Source organism: Globicephala melas, chromosome 11 (genome assembly GCF_963455315.2).
Source record: "Globicephala melas chromosome 11, mGloMel1.2, whole genome shotgun sequence".
NCBI lineage: Eukaryota > Metazoa > Chordata > Mammalia > Artiodactyla > Delphinidae > Globicephala > Globicephala melas.
In genome coordinates, this window is record NC_083324.2 from 79,728,037 (window position 1) to 79,747,339 (window position 19,303).

Genomic DNA, 19,303 nt, shown 5'->3' on the forward strand with positions numbered 1-19,303 from the left:
TGGAACTTGTAGGGTTGTGAAGAGGTTTTCCAAATGAAAATCTAACAGATGAGTATACGTGATCCTTGTAGAATTGAAAGCATATAAGTGAAGGCAAACACAAGATTCGTCAGGAACATAAAACACATGTTAAATAAGTATTCAATGGGACAAGCAGGTTAGCTCAGGGCCACGACTTTTTAGGGGGAAGAACTCAAGGGGAGTTAACAGTCCCTTTTTCCAGCAGGTTAATACCTACAGGCCATGAGCTCTCATGTGCTAGTAGAATCTGAGGGACCCACTCTCATTTACCACCATGACCTTGGTCTCTAGGCTTACGCTCTGATACACATCCCACGAAATGAACATAGGTCCCTTTTAAGTGGTTGTCCAGCCTGTGTTTGTCCATCCTGATTAATGGAGACCTCATCACCTTCTGGCTTTGGAGATAGTTCTTCTTCATGAATATCTGTAGCTATTTCCTCTCCCTTTCACTTAGACATAACCCATGGGGCCATATAGAATAAGCCTAATGTCTGTCATTTTTCCAACATTTATTCTTATCATTGAAGACACACATCTTGTCTTTAATTTCACAGAACCTGCATAATCTCGACATCCTAACTGTTCTTTGTCTACTCTCTAGGTTCTGAACCGCTTGTGGAGCATCACTTATATTTCCTGTTATTCTCATAGAACACGTCACCTGGGGGCTTTGCTCTCTGGCTTCTGGTTGGGTTTGCCATTAGCAGGCACTGCAGGGACCACTGTGTGGGAGGAGAGAATCCAAGGCATTGATGGCCACTCTCTCCTCCAGGGCTGCGCTACAGTAATGCCTGCATTCCTCTCCCTTCACTCCTCTCCCTATCACTTGTTCGGTGACCCCTCTCAGAGGCTACAGCTCTGCTGGGTTCTAGAAACAAATTCCTTCTGCTGTCCCTTCAGTCTAGAGGTGGTAACAGCTTCCGGCTTTTTCTGGTTCCGGGACCTCTGCCTTCTATTGCTATTAGCTGCCTACAGCTCTGTAAATAGCATGGTCATTACACTCTCTCCACTTATCTCTTTGATTCGGCCAACTGTTTCCTTCCAGGACCCTACCAGAGTTTGGGCACTCAAAGGGATAAAATATCAACAAGAATTTACTCATATTACAACATTGACCCATCATACTAATGACAAATTTGGCTTTACTGTAATATAGTGAGTTAAGAAGTGCTCTGGTGACAGTGCTAGACGGAAGGCAGGGCAGAGAGGCTGGTAATTAATGTGTGAAATTCAGAGACCTCATGAGCAGCTGCTGCCCTGCTGTCTTCTCTCTCTCCCTCTGTCTCTCTCTATTTCTTCAAAAGAAGAAAGAAAAACATGGAGCAGTGCCTCCAAATTTCAGCCAAACTATTCATCAAGCCGAAGAATAATACACTTTGAAACATGTAACATGTACTTCAAACATTTGCTGATAAGAAACTACTAAAATATTAATTCCACCAAAAGGAGAGAGGGTATAAAACAGAGAAAGTGTGCACATCCATGTTCACTGCAGCATTATTCACAAAAGCCAAGAGGCAGAAGCAAACTGTGCACTGACAGATATATGGGTAAAGATTATGTGATACATACATATAACTGAACATTTTTCAGCTTTAAAAAGGAAGGAAATCTTGTCATTTGCTACAGCATGGATGAACGCTGAAGACCTTATGCTGAGTGAAATAAGCCAGTCACAAAAAGACACATACTGCATGATTCTACTTACATGAAGGGTCAAAAGCAGTCAAACTCTTAGAGACACAAAAGAGAACGGTGGCTGCCAGGGCCAGCGGGGAGAGAGAATTGTCGTTTTTGTTCAGTGGGTATAAAGTTTCAGTTTTGCAAGATGAAGAAGTTCTAATGCTCTATTGCACAACAATGTGCATATATTTAACACCACTGTACTGGACATTAGAAAATGGTGAAGCTGGTAAATTTTCTGTTATACGTTTTTTTACTACAATAAAATTAATTAAGCCTAACTCATTGAGAAACAAAACACATTACTTCCTTAATTAAAATGTATTAGTAAGGCCTATATTAAAAAAAGAGAGAAAGGTGTAGGCTACAGAAAACTGGACATACAGCACGGGAGAAAGACAAAGAGATCCTTTCTGCCTCATCTATCATCCATGAACCGGCAGAATCAGCATCATACTTACTGGATAGAAAACCAAGCTCACAGGTCCCATCCTTGACATCCTTACACAGTCTGCATTTTAGCAGGATGCTCAGGTGGCTCCACAGCACTTTACTTATTTAAAAAAATGTTTATTAGAGTATAGTTGATTTAAAATGTTGTGTTCGTTTCAGGAGTACAGCAATGGGATTCATTTATACATATACGTATATCCACTCTTTTTTTCTTTTTTAGGTTCTTTTCCCATATAGGCCATTACAGAGTATTGAGCAGAGTTCCCTGTGCTGTACAGTATCCACAGCACTTTAAAGCACTGCCCAGATGGTGGTGGAGGGACATCCTGGGAGGGTGGCTCTGCTCCAGATGTAGAAGATTCCAGTCCAGGTGGGAGCACATCAGAAGGGCCCAGGAGGTTATCTCCAAAAAGGAAAAATTGATAGAATGCCCAAAGTATCCTCACTTCTTGAAAGAATCATATAAATATGAGAAACATCAAAGTTCAATTAGTGAGAGCTACATAGTAAAGAATCAGACAAAAACAAAGGCAATTATTAACTCAGGGAGAACAAGAGGTTGTGCAGAAAGTGAGAAGTAGTAGAGTTTACACGAGTGTATTAGTCATGCAAAAGAAAAAGCTGAATGAACTAAACACGATCACTATATAAATAAACTGGGAAAGTGAAGGAATGGGAAGCGTGAAAGAAAGCAATGACTATTAACTATTGCATCAGCCACTATGTGATGCGACAGTGTCTGCGGCAGAAAAATCAAGCATCAGTTCTAACAAGGCATTTTGTTTAGAGACTTGGAAGTAAAAGCCAAAAGAATCAGCTAAAAAATATGGAAAGTGGTCACCTCTGGGAAGTAGAAATTGAGGAGAATCAGAGAGGAATACAATAATAGTCTATTTTATGAGAAAACTAGCACAGATATTTGACCTCTTAATTTACAGATTAAATTAACCACACTGGGAATTCCCTGGCAGTCCAGCAGTTAGGACTCAGCACTTTCAGTGCTGTGGGCCCGGGTTCAATCCCTGGTCGGGGAACTAAGAGCCCGCAAGCTGTGTGGCACGGCAAACAAACAAACCACAAAAATGAACGAGTATGAAAGTTTATGCTTAGTGACAACTGAGTACAACAAATGACACTTGAGAGCTGACTAAAATGCAAGAATACTCGAATGGAAACATGCAGCCACAAGTGTGTGAACGACATCAACCCTGAATAAAAACATGAAAGAATACGTCAGTATACACCTATCTGGATAAATAGATGCATGAATGAATTCTCTTTCCCTGTTACCTTACTGGGCACCCTGTGGACCAGGCACGGAGGGAACAGTACCTGACTAGAGCCCCTCATTATCCTCTTGCTTCCAGGCAGGTCCTGCTGCAGAAAGCGCTCCTGTCAGCTGCCTCGAGTCTGTGGGAGGCGCCCCCTAGTACACTCGGCCAGCAGTGCTTTACCCGGGCGGGGCTAAGGTTGTCCTGAAGAAGAAGAGCACCACTCACCTGTGTGCCCCAAGACCAGAAGTCAGGAAGGACTGAGGATCAGATGGAGAAATCTCACCTCCCCATCTGCCCTGCAGAAATCAGTCTGAACTGGTGGAGATGCTGATGCTTGATTGATTCCTCCACCTTCTGGGTTCCTTTTCTCTCTCACCTCCACCCAAGGGTCCCCAGCAGTCTCATCACCCTAGAAGCAGACCGATCCCTATTCCTCATAATCAGGAGACCCCAAAGCCCTGTCCCTGTCCCCCTCCCGTGATATCACCCTTCAGCTCTGCTCTGCTCCATCACATAAAGGTTACAACTGTTCAGGGGAGATTCCCCCACCCAGGGCCAGCCCCTGAACACTGGTCCCAGGTGCATTTTCTCCCAGCCCTTTGTGCTTTGCTGTGAATCTGTCAGTCACTGGGAGCTGGAGGGGAGAGAGAGGTGGAGAATTTTTAGTGCCGCGTCAAGGCAGAGAGATAGACCTCTTCTTCTCCCCAGAATCTTACTCGCTGTCCCTTCCCAGACACGTGAAATAAAGCACAGACCAGACATGCACATTTAAAGAGCAATTAAAACTCCTGATGTGAAATTATACAGATATTGCAGACATGAAGTAATGCATGTACACGTGTGACAGGGTGTGAAGGGAGCCTCAAGTTTCCAGAAATCTGCTATTAGTCATTTTGGGAGAAGCCACAGTGAGGAAACTTCCTGATAAAGCTTATTTGTAATAACTGAATTATTATCCATGTATTCTATTATAACATAAAAAAACAAAAATAGTTAGTGACTAGTGTAGTGCAGCTGCAGCCACCTCATATATAGGAACGGTTTTAATCGTCCCCACCACAACGGGAAATAAACACTAGTTTTCTCATTTCATAGATGAAGAAACTGAGGCTTCAAGAGGGAAAGTGCTCAGGGACATAGAGAACAGTCTAGTGGTTGCCAAGGGGGAGGGGGGTGGGAGAGGGATGGAGTGGGAGTTTGGGATTAACAGATGCAAACTGGCATATATAGGATGGATAAACAACAAGGTCCCACTGTATAGCACAGGGAACTATATTCAATAACCTGTGATAAATCATAATGGAAAAGAATATGAAAAAGAATGTATATATATGTATAACTGAGTTACTCTGCTGTACAGCAGTAATTAGCACAGCATTGTGTTCAATAATTCAACTATACTTCAATAAAAAATTAAAAAAGAGGGGAAGTGCTATATTGTAAATCAACTACACCTTAAAAAAATAACAAATAAAACATAAAAATAATAAAATAAATAACAGAACACACACAAAAGGGAAAGTGCTAGTAAGACCAGAAGAGGGAGCTGAATTCAGGGCTCTGGCGGCAGATTCTAAGCTCCTCCCGTCAAACTGATGGACGCAGGGTCTGACAACGAGGACTGAAATCCCAGTTGTGTGAGGCCATTATGGTCACTTGGCTGCATCTGGCATTGATCCAGGTCTTGTAGGCTAACGGCTCTGGGGAAAAGGAAAAACCAATAAATAAATGACCAATTGGCTGCAGAATATTGCTCTTTATTCCTTCAGAGATTCTCCTTCAGTTGCTCCAAAGTCAGGTTCTGCCTTTCTCTGAGGGAAGAAAACACCGCGCCTATTTTGCTCCCTTTTCGCCCAGCCCTTGCTGGGCTCCTCCCCTGACTCCCCAACATCATCACCTGTCCCTGCTTCCACCACCGTCCACGACAGGGACAAAGGTCGGCAGGACGAAAGGACAAGATCCAGGAGTGGAAACCCAAAGCCCTCCCACCTTAAGCCCGGACCCATCCCTGACACAGTGCGAGGCTCCATCACAGATGGGTCCCGACTCCGCGTTCCTCCAGGCCTGGGAGTGGACACACACACAACTCCTTCCTCTCCTCCGTTCTCGGGCCTCCTCACCCGCACAAGCACCTGTTCCACTGCCCGGCTCCACCTCAGGCCCTGACCTCCACCTGCAGCACAGCCTCCTGCCCGCCCCCAGCCCTGAGCCAGCAGCTCCTAACTGGAAAGCCCATTGGGAAGCCCAGGTGACAGCAGCCCCATCTAGAAAAACTGGGCTGCCACAGGCCCTGCCCCTGACCTGCCCCTGGAGCACCCCTGGCTTGCAGAGGCCTGGCCTTCCCTGCTCCTTCCTGGTCCACTGGCTCCTGGAATCCCAGCTCCACCCCGAGTGCTGCTGCTAGGCTGAGGCTACACAGTCCCTTCTGCCCTGTTCCAGGCAAGGATTCAACCAGGACCGCCCTCCCTTCCTGTAGGGATCTGCTGCTCAATGTGGATGGGGGGGACACCCCCAGCCCAAGGCTGTACCTGGCCCCCTCTGCACCCTGCGACTGCCACTGCCACCCTCCACCTCCCACAGGGAGCACCCCATTTGAATTCCTCTTTCATTTAATATGCACCGCAAGATCAGTATTGGAGGAAATCCTACTGAGCTTTGCCACCTGAAATCATAAACATTTTTATTGGACATCAAAAATTTAAAAAGTAATTTTGAGAAGTTAGCACATGATCTTCACACTGTTTTCCCAGCAAATGCTCCAGTGACATACAAGACAACCGTTTCTGCTCCAAGGGAACCAGAACTCACGTTCCCTGGGGGTGGGGTGGGTGGGGAGGGGTCGGGGGTGCCCCAGGTGAGAACAGGAGCAACTACAGAGCTGCCTGGTCCCCCGCTCTGGGTGCTGCATGGACAGAGCCTCTCGCTGTGGGGCAGGGTGACTAACCATCCCTGTATGCCCAGGCTGAAAGCCAAATGATAAGGGAATTAGGCTCGTGGATGAGAAACCGCGTCCCCAAGCACGCCAGTGACACAAAGAGGTGGCATCAACAGAAGGAGCTGAGCCTGCACACGCCACCCTTTCACTGTTCCACGCTCTGCCTTTGCTCTTTGCCAAACACAAAGCTCTGCTGCTCTTTTCCTCTCCCCTCAAGCAACCTGATTATGGGGAAATCAGTGTGACCATCCCCTTGTCCAAATCTACAGGGCAGTGACCACCGTGAGCAAGGGAACTGGCTCAGGGAGGGCAGGGTGAGGCCACAGAACGCAGACCCAGTGCCCTCCTCTAAAGAGCCCTTGGACTGTGTCCTGAGGGGCTGGACAGGGAAGAACCTGGAGGTAAGATAAAATCAGTGACCCCAGGTGTCCAAGGATTGGCTGGTCTCCTCTCCCTAAATGGTCAAGCGGTATCTGCTCACTACTCCTCCATATGAAGGAAATCCCAGCAAGCATGGGAACTTGAGAAGGATGCAGACTGGGGGTGACCCAGAGGAATCGAAACTCAGAAGACAGCTCATGGAGGAGGAACTGGAGAGGTTGCAAAACATTTCTAGGTGGGGCCTCACAAGGGAGCGTCACAGGCAGGGCTCTGGCACCATCCACTGAACCCTAGTTTAAGCCTTATGATTCTTCTACTTGGATTCTTAATACTGGCTGAAAAATTGGGGGAGAGAAATGCAGACAGGAAATCACCTTTCCTCTGAATTCCTCCTCAGTTTTTAACCCCTCCTCACCAGGTCACAAACACTTTACTTCAGGTTCCCTCTGATTCCAGGATCACCTAGACCCTCCCAACCAGCACATGATCCAACACATGCTCCCCAGACAAGCCCTGGTGAGCCTGAGAGTAGAGAAAAAGAGATGAGAACAAAAGGAGCTGCAACCCTCACTGCTGCCCAGTCTCACCCGAGCAAGGAGAGGCCTCGCTGGACACTAAGGGCCCCAGCCTGGCCCTGGCTTTAGGCAGAACCAAGGGGTTAGAGCAGACGTGGCTCCCATTCCCCTCACAAATACCCCAATGTCCAACTCTTGGAATAGAGGCTTGTCATCCTCTCACATTTGTGCAGAGGGACACGAGGGGGACCCTACATCCCAGGCAGAGCCCCTCCCATCCCCACCCGCGCCCAGATTTCTCACCTGGACTCCCCACAGCTAATGCTGTCTTCTTCTTCTTCTTCGAGTAGCAAAGGACACAAAGCCCGATGATAAAAACAAGAGCAAAGGCAGCCACACCCAGGATGGTCCACCGTTGACTCTGACGCAACAGGGTCTCTCCTGAGAGAGGGACTTATTATATATAACCCAGGCACCCCAGAGCCACAGGCCTGCTCTCCTCTCCCTGACCCTGGCCTCTGACCCAGGGTCACAAGCCCCTCCAGGATCACCCCAGGCTCAGCAGAGGGCACAGTGTGTGCACTGTGATTCCCGCTGTGTTCCAGTGGCACTGGACCCGCTGCTCCTCTCCTTGGGAAACACTTTTGGTCACCCAGGTCCGGTAGGCCCCGTTCCCATCAGGCAGGGCACCCCCAGACCGCTGGGCCTCCTGGCTCATGGGTTCCTCATCTGGAAACCAGGCCACAGAGATATTTTGGGGAAAGAAGCCAAAAGCCCAGCATGTGAGGTTGACTGTGCCCTCTGAGTCCTGGCTGTGGGTCATGTTCACGGCTGGGGGCCCTGTGGGAGAAAGCACAGAGCCAATGAGGCCCGGGGCCAAGCCCTGCTCCCTCTAAGGGAGACGGAGAGAACACGCTCCACCTCTGGCTGAGCCCTCGTCCACCGCAGACCTGCTCCAAGTCTGCTCTGCACGCTGGGGCCCCGTTCCTTCAGCCGGGCAGGAGGAGGGGCTGGGATGGGGCCTCACTCTCTTGGATCCACGTGTTGATGCTGAGGAGGGGGCCGTGCAGGGTGGGCTCCTGGGGACCAGGAGGGAACTTTCTGGGACGGGCAGGCTGGGAGCCAGGGGCGCCCACCCTGGTCTAGGGGCTTCCTCTCCTGCCTGACACCCCTCTTCCCTGGTGCAGTTTCTGTCGGAGGGCCCACTGCTCCCCTGGGTGATCGTCACTGGTGCGGTTCATTCCCCTCCCCACCTGCCCGTCTTTCTACAGTGGATTTAATGGAGCAGGAGATTGCAGGACACCACGCCAGCAGAGCAAATGTGCACCCAGAGGACAGGGAGGGTCTCCGTGTGCAGAGTCACGGCGGGGAGGCTCTAGGGGTCTGGGGGAGAGGAAGGGCCCTGGCCCAGGAGCAGTACCTGTTCTCTCCCTGAAGCCTGTCCAGGATTCCAGATAGCCCTGCAGTCTTCCACAAAGCTCTCCCTGCACGGGGGCCTGGTAATACTTGCTTTGAAAGCCATCTGTGTCCCAGGACTTCTCCATTTCCATGGCCAAGTTCCGAGCCAAGGACTGGGGCGCTGTACATCCGTGGGTCTCTGGGTGACAGGAGAGGAGGAGCTCTCCATCATAGTAGCGAAACCTGAAGCCCCAGGCGTGGTTGTCTTCTCGGATTTCACAGCCCAGATCTCCTGGAGGGAATTCACACCTGCACCCCACCCCACCAGCAGTGACTCCTCCAGTCCCCGTGTCCCTCTGTCCTCACACCCAAGTGAGAAACTCCAGCCAGAGGGCCCCCTCCCTGCTCCCCTCCATGTCTTCCCAGGGCTGCTGAGTCATGGCCACCCCCCTGCTGAACTCACAGACCCCTATCCTCTGGCCCCTGCCCCCAAATCCAGTGAAAGGCCTCCCAGCACTCTCGGACCCTCCCCACTCTCACCTCCTTTCTCCTCCTGCAGGGCCAGGATTTCTGCTAGAAGCTCTCTGAGGTCCTTCCACGTCTCTGTCAAGTCCTTGGACTCTGTGTCCCACGTCTCAGCTCCCAGCTCTTCTGCCCACAGCCCCCGGGGTTCTACCTGCCTGTCTCACGGTCATAGTGCAGGAAGGCCTGGCCATCCAAGTGTCCCCCAGCGAAAAAGCTGGACTGCACAGATCCATCCCGGGACAGCGCCGTGAGGTTGTAATGAAGACTGTGTGATCCTGGGGAAGGGGGAACCGCAGATGAAAGAGCTTTCCGGAAACAAGTGCACATCAAATGTTTACCAGACAAGTTCTGCTGTCCTGACCTGCTCCAGGACTGAGGATGCAGAACATGCACATGTACAAGGGACCACAATGAGAATTTTTCCAACACAGGGGAAAGAAGAAAAAGAGAAGGGAAGGAGAGGGGAATTGAGGAGTGGAGGGAGGGGTGGAGATGGGCAAACAAGCAGGACAAGTGCCAGGACAGGGAGGCACCGGCTCCCTAAGGGTCCAGGCAGGAGGCCAAGGGGAGAGGCTGGCCTGCAGGGGGCAAGGGAGAGGCAGGAAGACCAGGGTGAGGGGAGGTGGAGTCAGAGGGGAGGGAGGGGCAGTGTCAGGCCCAGGATCAGAGGCATCCCTGGTCAGAGGTGGGTCAGGTGAGATGGAGAGGGAGGGCTGCTGCCCGTGGGGCAGGCTCATCATGGACAAGGTGGGCTCAAGGGAGGGTGAGGCACGAGGCAGAGGGCCCTGAGGGGCTGGGCTGTGGCCCTAAGAGAGTGGAAGGTGGGCCAGTACCCCTGGTGGAGGTGAAGCAGTGGGTCTGGGCCCAGAGTGCAAGAGGCATGGTGAGGCCCCAGGTGGGGAGGTGGCTGGACCTGCCAGTGTCCCCTGGGAGAGGTGGGTGTTGGGGGCCTGAGTCAGTGCCATGTGCCCAAGGGTCATGGAGAATTAGAAGGAAGGTTGGCAAGAGAAAATAGAACTGGAAAGCCAAGGTGCACATTGGGAGGGACCTGCATGGTGGGAGTGGTTGGGGGCAGGTCACACCTCCACAGAGGGCATGGGTCAGGCAGCCAGCACAGGAGGGGCAGGGCTGGGGGAAGACCCCCTGTAGGGAAAGGCCAACTGACCAAGTGGCATCAACAAGGATTTTGGATACATGGTTGATGTAGTGAGAGCCCACTGGGGTCAGTGAACCCAAGAGAGGGTGATGAAGGCCAAGGAGGTGGGCAGTTGGACCAAGGGTAGTATTCCTATTGGGGAGGAAGGGCAAGGGGCTGCAGAGGAGACAGTGGTGAGGGTGGATTGGGGGGCAGGGGATGAGCATGCCTCAGGGGTGACTCTGGGGGCTCTTGGGTTAGGGTGAAGACAGGAGAGGAGGGGTGCTCTGGTTGAGGGTGAGGATGGCGTGGTGATTCCTGGGAGGAAGCTTGTGATTGATGAGAACGTGGTGAGGGCCCACGGCAGGTGGACACGGCGTGCGAGCTGGGCAAGGTGCCATAGGGGTAGGTGCAGAGGGACCAGGGCAAGTGGAGTCCAGCACCTGAGGCCTGGAGAGTGGAAGCCTCCAGAGGGTGACGTTTGGGATGCAGGAGTGGGGAAGGGGCAGTGCTGGGTGAAAGGCCCACAGTTAATGAGGGCCAAGAGCTGGTGCCTGCACTGCGGCGGAGGTAGGAGGATGGGTGCCAAGACCGGGGGAGAGGTCCTCCCACAGGGGCTGTGCACTGTGCTCAGGGTACAATTGTCAAGGCCCATCACCACAGCTCCCCCTGGTGTTGAAACTAGTGGGGATGTAGGGAATTCATACTGGGCAAAAGTGAGTGTGGGCAAAAGTCAATCCCAGAAATGTAAGGTCAGTGAAAGCTGGGGGAAGGTAGGAGCCATGCAGGTGACTGATCCTTGCAGGTAAAGACCCATGAGGGACGAGAGGATGAGGGTGAGGACGCCCTAGGAAGGGATCAGAGAACCGCAGGGAGGAGGGAACAGCAGGGAGGGTGAGGGCAAATCCTGAGGGGGCGCAAGAGATGGCAGGGGAGGAGGCAAGGAGAGAATCAGGGGTGGGAACAGGGGCACAGCAGAAAATAAGAATTAACATTGGTGGCGGGGGCAGTGGAGACCACAGAAATCACAGGAAGAATCCCTTGGCTCCAAAATGGTCAGACCCTAACTTCTCTCAGTGAAAATAATGAATAAACAATCTATAATAAGAGTAGAGGGTGTGATGAATTGGGAGATTGGGATTGACATATATACACTGATGTGTATAAAATGGGTGACTAATAAGAACCTGCTGTATAAAAAAATAAATAAAATAAAATTCAAAAAATAAAAAATAAAATATAGTAAAAAAAAAAAAGAGTAGAGTGTTTTATTTGAGCCAAATTAAGGACTAGCCGGGAAGCCATCTTCCCAGATAACTCTGAGAAACTGCTCTGGAGAAGCAGGGTTTTCAGCACAGTCGTTTTTTGTTGTTGTTGTTGTTTTTTTGGGGGGGTAGTTTTTTGGCTGCCTCGCACCAGAATCTTAGTTCCCAGACCAGAGATTGAACTCCGGCCAACGGCAGCGAAAGCTCTGAGTCCTAACCACTGGACCGCCAGGGAATTCCCCTTCAGCACAGTTTTATAACTTGTCAGAACAAACATTGAACAAGTCAGGGCTACATTTCTCCAAGGTTTAAAAAAAACAAACAGACCAGCACGCACACGTGCAGCACATACTGTATGGCCTTGGCACCTGGGAAGGGAGTCTTATCATCAAAGGTGAACCAGCGTTGGAGTCCCAGGAAGAGGGGCATTTAGTCTTTTGTTTTTTTTTTTTTTGCGGTATGCGGGCCTCTCACTGTTGTGGCCTCTCCCGTTGCGGAGCACAGGCTCCGGACGCGCAGGCTCAGCGGCCATGGCCCACGGGCCCAGCCGCTCCGCGGCATGCGGGATCCTCCCGGACCAGGGCACGAACCCGCGTCCCCTGCATCAGCAGGCAGACTCTCAACCACGGCGCCACCAGGGAAGCCCTAGTCTTTATTTTTAACATGGACATTCTTTACTTCTGGTCAATGTGCCCTTTCCTTTAATAATTAAAGCAGATGTACAATGTATGTCTGACAGGCCACAAAGAGGCAAGTTACTTAGCCCAAAATTGAACTTAGTTCATGTATAAGACAGAATGACTTTTCTGTATCTGAATATGTGCAAACATTTTTTGTCGCTTCCCTCAGTGAAAGCCAGGATCGGCCACGGTGCCCACAGCAGTAGGAAGTGTGGTTCAGGGCCCTTGGGCCCTTCCTAGAGCTCCAGTCACTAGAAAGAGACCCTCAACTCCAAGGCCTGAGGCCCTTGAGCGCTGCCTGCCTGGAAGCCCCCTGATTCCCGAGGCCAGAAACGGGAAGAGGGCAGAGCTGAGAACAGGAGGAGAGGACAGCGCTCAGGGGCCTAAGAGGGCGTCCCACACACCGGTGGGAAGTGGCCGCCTGAGCGTCGGACCTCCAAGAGCCCTTGATCGCCTCTGACGGGAGCAACCCGGGCTTGGGGGCAGCCTTCCCACCCAGGGCAGTCAGAGGACGCGGATGTGTGAGGAAGAGGAAAGCAGGGAGGGCGGGTGCAGCAGGGGGAGCAGAGGGTGGGAGTCGGAAAGAGACTGAAAAGCCGGAACGTTATTTGGTGGCCACAGGCCGCGAGCCGCTCCCGGCCCCTCCCCGGCCTCACCCCGCCCCCGACTCCCCCCACTCCCCCGCCCCCACTCCCCACCCCGCTGCACCGCAAGTGAGACGGTCCCCGCGACGCTCACCGAATCCCACCCGGACCCTGAAACCGCCCCAGGCTCCCGGCTGAGGACCTCAATGAACGCCACTCACCAGCGGCGGTAGCCGGGAGCACAGAAAGGGCAGCGCCGGCTGGAAACGGTAGGACAAAGAGAAGCCCTGGCAAGCCGCGCGGAGCTGGACAGCTGGGTGGCGCTGTTTCTCCCCGGGAGATGCCGCCTCCTGGCCTGTGGTCGTTTCACTGACCGGCCCTGCTCCGTTCCTTTGCAACTTGCTTCTCCTTCCTCGCCGCTGCGCCTTCTTCCTTCTCGCCTGCTCTCCTTATTCTCCTTTTCTTTCCTTCCACTCTCACCCTCAGCGGTTTAGGGGTTTTAGCTGTGCTGCCCCAGGACCTGGGGATTTTATCGTTTGTGTGGCAGCTTCTAGAGGGCCTATCGCTGAGGCTGAGGTGTGAGGCCGTGATGAGGATGACGGAGGAGAAAACGGGGCCTCCTCTCAGCTCGCTGCCTTGGGGGCTTCTCCGCAGGGACCCCTTAGGCTAACGCCCCTCCTGGAGTCTTAACCACTGGACCACCAGGGAAATCCGCGGGTTGAATTCCTGGGTTTCTGCACCCATCTTCTTAAAAGAGAATGGTATATCTCTTCAGAAGGGACTTCATCCAGGAAAAGTAGGTAGATTACCCTCAGGGCCAGGAAAATACTGATGTTTCTTCTGTTTTAATGATGTTTTCCACCACCTAAACTCATTAGGAAACCCATTGAGGTGAGAAATGTCTCTCATTAAAAACAATCCAGATAACTTCTCCAATAACCACCTGCATTGGCCGTTTAGCTCTCCCCGCTGCTGAGGACCCATCCCCGGATTATCTTCTAACATCCATCAGTTCCGCTCTCTCTGGTGACAATCTGCAGGAACATTTCCATTTTTTTGATGCTCCAGCGAATCTCAGCTCTTCACAAACAAACTAGACCAGAAAACTGCAGAGTCTTGTGCCTCAAGCATTGGCTTGGATTGGACTCAAAGCACTTCCTCTTCAAAGGGCAGCACCTTGAAAACTATAAACCTGTTTTGTTAGTCATGATGGAAAGACATTTCTGGAGTTTCAAGTACCAAATCTACCTGAGGAAAAAAAGTGCGTTGACTCCTGGTTTTGGCAACGTACTACAGTACGTGAGATGCTTTCATTGGGGTAAGATGGCTGTAGGTTGTGTGGGACATATCTGAACTATTTTTGTAATTGTTTTGGTGAGTCTAGAATTATTGCAAAATGAAAAGAAGGAGGAGGAGGAGGAGTGGGGGAGGGGAAGAAAAGGAAGAAAAGGAGGAGGATGAGGAGGGACATTAAAAAATGTCCTTAATGAGAAATTGAGGACATTCCAGGAAAGGGGACTCTTTATTCCTGAGGTTTGGCCCTAACTCTATTGTGGCTTCTGACCTTAGTAAGCTGGATTAGTGAACATGTCTAATCGCAATGACTCTTTGCCTAGACAAGAGGCACGGTTGTGTAGAAGCCCGCCTCACCATGCCCTGTCACATGTCCCATGAGTCCTTCACTCTTGGGCCTTCAAAAGAGGGGCGAAGTGTCCCTCACCAGCAGGAGGGGGCTCTGAGTAATTCCCATGGACCATCCTTAAAGAGTGATTTTGCCTGGAGTATGTTTCACACTTATCTCCCTCAGGACCCCAGCAGGGCCATTGGAGCTCATAGGTGACTGATGGAGGATTTTGGGATTTAGATCTTGATTAAGTCAACTTTGAAGACTTGCCCAACATCTGGCACGGTCTGGAAGATGACATCAAGGAGGGTATACGCAGAACCCTGGGAATTGGAGAGTTGAGTCACTTGAGAGTCTGAAAGTTCAAGAGCAGCTGCCTTCTCTTGGGCACAAACCAAGACTGAGGGGATTGAAAATACATTGAATCTCCTTGGTCCCCACAGGCACAAGCTTATTTGTGACCGCAGCTGCTTCATTGGCACGAAGCTAAGGAAGCCTTGGGTTTCTGCAGGGTGTAGAGGAGAGCAGTAGATGGAAAGGTGGAGAATATAGGGCCCTGAAATTTATTTGATATCTGCTAGAAATGCGAGGTGCCGCATTCACTAAAAAGTGTAAGGATACCAATCTCAGGATACCAGGGGAAAGGGATAAATGAAGACAACCTGTAATATGTTGTCAGGAAAAACTGAGAGGCATATACATTTAGGAGAGGTGTCCTTATCATACATTTGTAAATGTTCCAAGATGTGGGAATGTTTCAGACACGACTTTTAAAGAAACAACACAGTCTGCATGGATGGTGGAGCTTATTTTTTAAACCCAGTATATGTCTTACTGTATATTATTTCCTAAATGTGTTCTTTTCATTTGACTATTTTAAATTTTTACCAAATTTATACATGTATATAATTTTAAAAGGCAGAAGGTCCTACAAGACTTATAACAAAAAGCTGTGGTCCTTATTACCACTTTCCCAATCTTTAGTTCTCTTTCGCTAGTTGCAAACATTTCAATACTCAGTTGGCTTTTATCTTCCTATTTTTAATAACAAGTTGTATCAGTCAAGGTTGAGTGAAGGAACTAGAGATTATTCTAGGTTTATTAAACAGGAAGGGATTTTACAAAGGCTGTTAGGAGCTTTTGAAATCTTTAGAAGGGCTGAAGGAGCAAGTTCTCAGCTGAGCCTTATGGAATGACAGCCAGAACAATGTAGATATGTTTGGTGTTCCTTTAATGGCTTGTATATAAATTTATCACTAATCTGTCACCAAATTCTCCTTCAACAGTGTAGTTTTCCTCTCCATTCAAATGCATGACAATTAATCAATTTTATCTTTTTCTTGGACATAGACTTCTGTAGCCAGGTGAAGTAATTCTCTTTATTCCTGAGGCCTTGGCCCCAAACTCCTGTTTCAGTCTGGACCTGTTGATCCCTTATTGTCCCACATAGGTGCCTCTTGGGATGTTCCTTTAGCATTTGTGTATATATATATATATATATATATAAAACATTTATATATATATATAAAACATTTATATATATAGCATTTATATATATATAGCATTTGTATATATATATACATAAAACATTTATATATATAGCATTTGTGTATATATATAGCATATTTATATATACACATAAATATATATACATATGTACAAATATATATACAAATATATATACAAATTGTAATATATATACAAATATATAATATATATACAAATATATGCAAATATAATACATATCTATTATGTATACAAAAAATATATATATATACATATATATATAAAATGATACTGTTTAACACCTGAAGGCGACAAATTATTCTGGATTAGACATTTTTGTATATAAAACAATACTGCTTAACACCTGAAAATGACAAGAGAAACTCTGGAACTTTTTTGACCCAGGGACAGGAAAGAATGACCGGACCATTGGTTGCCATGGACACTGTTTCCACAGCTGCATTGCTGTTTTGACTGTCATTACATGTAGTTTGAAGGACTGTGCTATGAGAAAAAATATAGCTTTTTCTTGATTTAACAATGATCTAGGCAGGACAGACAATAATAACCCCACTTAATTAATGGATAAACTAAGGCTGAGAGAGATTACACACTCTATAAAGGGGAAGAACTAGATTGGAACCCAGGTTTTTTGACTTTTTCTTTTCTGGTGTCTGTTTTCAGTCTGTAACTCATCTATGGTCAAAAAAGGAGGAACTCATTTGTGGCAAAAATCATCAGACATCCTACAGTCACTAGAACAGAAACCCCACAAAGGTAGGACACCTGTTCACTACTGTAGCCTCAGTGCTGAAGTCAATGCTTGTCCCAGAGCTGGCATTTAGTAAATATGTGTAGAATGAATGAACGGGTAAATGAATGAACGGTGTAGCTGTTTATAAGTAGGGAAACACAGCTCCAAAATGTTAAGCGACTCACCAAAAGTCACTTATCATATTTTATAAATTACAAGACATATGTGGACATATGCTGTGCTCAGTGCCCAGCAAGTGCAAGACAAGGAGGGAGCTGGTGTGTGACACTGTGAGATGGTAATGCAAGCCAACTTCCCCTGAGATACTCCAGGCGATCAATTTCCAAGAGAGGCTCATCTCTCAGAGGACCACTACCCAGCCATTGCCACTAGAGGGCTCATCAAGACATTTAATCAGGAAGATACAGGCAGTCTGGGAGCCTCTTTTTGTTCAGGCCATTTGTCTCCACAGTTTCTTTTCATTGCATTCCCCCCGCCCCCCCCCCCCCCGTTATCTCTTTTCCCATGCTAGCTCTGTATTCAGATTAAATCTTCATTCATGTCAATGTAACAATTTTACCACATCCAAATTTTTCTACTGCCAGTTTTCATCAATCCTGACATTTATGTTATTTGTCTGACTTCACTAGTGAGTTCTGCTTTTTAAACACTTGCAGCTCTGTGATCCAGTATCCAACGATGCGTTATACTTCAGCTCCATTCACAAATCGGGTATCAACTGCAAGCAGCTAAACACAAGCAGTGAATACTAATCAGAACAAGGAAGAATGTGTCTGTTGTGGTCTCAGTGTGAGAGAAAATGCCTCTGCTCAGGGGTGCATCTGTACCTCACTTTGCTTGCTGCCCCATGTGGTTACATGACCGATGGTAAATGTCACTGCTGAAAGCTCCATGAGTTTTTTTTAAGGTTCCCAAAGAGGGTGTAGAACACTAAAATATTTCATAACTTTTGCATCTACATGACAGCAATGTCCACGAGCTTCCGCCAGGCACGTTGAAGGCAGAAGCTGTTTATATGGCTCTCCACTGTGTCCTCAGAGCCACACATAGTAACTGGCATATGTGTCCTATGTAAAGATCTGAAGGATGGTTAAGTGAATCGTCACACACCATCTCTCCCATGGGTAGAGCAGAGGAGCTGAAAAACTCTCCTGGGTGGAGAAAATCAAAAATACCTTGAAGCTGCCCTGATTCAGGGATGCTGCCTTAAAAACTCTTGGGTGGGGTCCTAAGCCAAAAATGGAGCAACTCTGCTTGTGTCGTCTTCAAATTCTTTCAAGGGTGAGGCCTGAGATGCTGCAAATATTTTAAAAAGCAGAATGCACCTGTCAGGGCAAATTAATGCCATAAATGTCAAAACTGATGACACATTTCCTACTGTTCATTGTACACACAGATGGGTTTATTTGTGTCTGCATGTCCAAAATTCGTTTTCAGGCTGGGGGCTCCCCAAGAATGGGGAGGGTATCTGGTTTCTCTTGCTTGGCTCAAAACTCAAAACAGATTAAAGGCTAGGTCCAAGGACCTGTCATTGAAAGCCTAGAGAAGAAAAAGCTGAAGGATAAAGGTTTTATGAGGAGGGTGCTGAGCAGTTATTCATCACTTGAGATTCAGCTCTAATGAGGTAAACAGTGAATGAAGACCCGAGTTTAACTCCACCTCTTCCACCTCTTCCACTTCCACTCTGCCACTCTGAGCGGGAGCTACTCTTCGTTGCGGTGTGCGGGCTTCTCATTGCGGTGGCTCCTCTTGTTGAAGAGCATGGGCTCTAGGGGCATGGACTTCAGTAGTTGTAGCTCGCCGGCTCTAAAGCGCAGGCTGAGTAGTTGTGGCACATGTGCTTAGTTGCTCCGCAGCATGTGGGATCTTCCCAGACCGGGGCACGAACCCGTGTCCCCTGCATTGGCAGGCGGACTCTCAACCACTGCGCCACCAGGGAAGCCCGGCAGGCAGATTCTTAACCACTGCGCCACCCGGGAAGCCCCATTGAATTGAAACTTTTAAGATGAGACTGTTTTTTTTTTTGAATTGAGGTGTAGTTGATGTACAATATAAGTTTCAAGTGTACAACATAGTGATTCACAATTTTTAGGTTTATAGTTATTATAAAATATTGGCTATATTCCCTGTGTTGTACAATATATCTTTGTAGCTTATTTATTTTATACATAGTAGTTTGCACTTCTTAATCCCTAACCCCTATCTTGCCTCTCCCCCCGCCCCTCTCCCCACTGGTAACTACTAAGTTTGTTCTCTATATCTGTGAGTCTGTTTCTTTTTTGTTATATTTACTAGTTTGTTCTATTTTTTAGATTCCGCATATGTTATAGCATACAGTATTTGTCTTTCTCTGTCTGACTTATTTCACTCAGCATCATACCCTCCAAGTCCATCCATGTTGTTGCAAAAGGCAAGATTTTCTTCTTTTTTTGTGGTTGAGTAATACTCCATTGTATATGTATACTACATCTTCTTTATCCATTCATCTGTTGGATACTTTTGTATCCAACTGATAACTTTGTCAGTTGCTTCCATATCTTAGCTAT

General features: G+C 48.4%; 2 protein-coding genes across 2 annotated transcripts in view; one reads left to right on the plus strand and one right to left on the minus strand.

Moving 5' to 3' along the window:
* Nucleotides 1–14,609, minus strand: LOC132598102 (MHC class I polypeptide-related sequence B-like). The gene is given in 9 exon segments (XM_060307793.1): nt 1–5,134; nt 7,569–7,869; nt 7,872–8,105; nt 8,686–8,949; nt 8,952–8,972; nt 9,204–9,339; nt 9,342–9,463; nt 13,074–13,202; nt 14,573–14,609. Coding segments are annotated over 9 exon segments (1,371 nt in total). The 3' UTR covers nt 1–5,007.
* SFTA2 (surfactant associated 2) overlaps nt 12,962–19,303 on the plus strand; it is an 83,562-nt gene continuing 77,220 nt past the window's right edge. The window contains exons 1-2 of the mRNA XM_060308848.1: nt 12,962–14,170; nt 16,667–16,759. The gene's annotated coding sequence lies outside the window, so the exon portion shown is untranslated. The remainder of the gene's footprint in view (nt 14,171–16,666; nt 16,760–19,303) is intronic.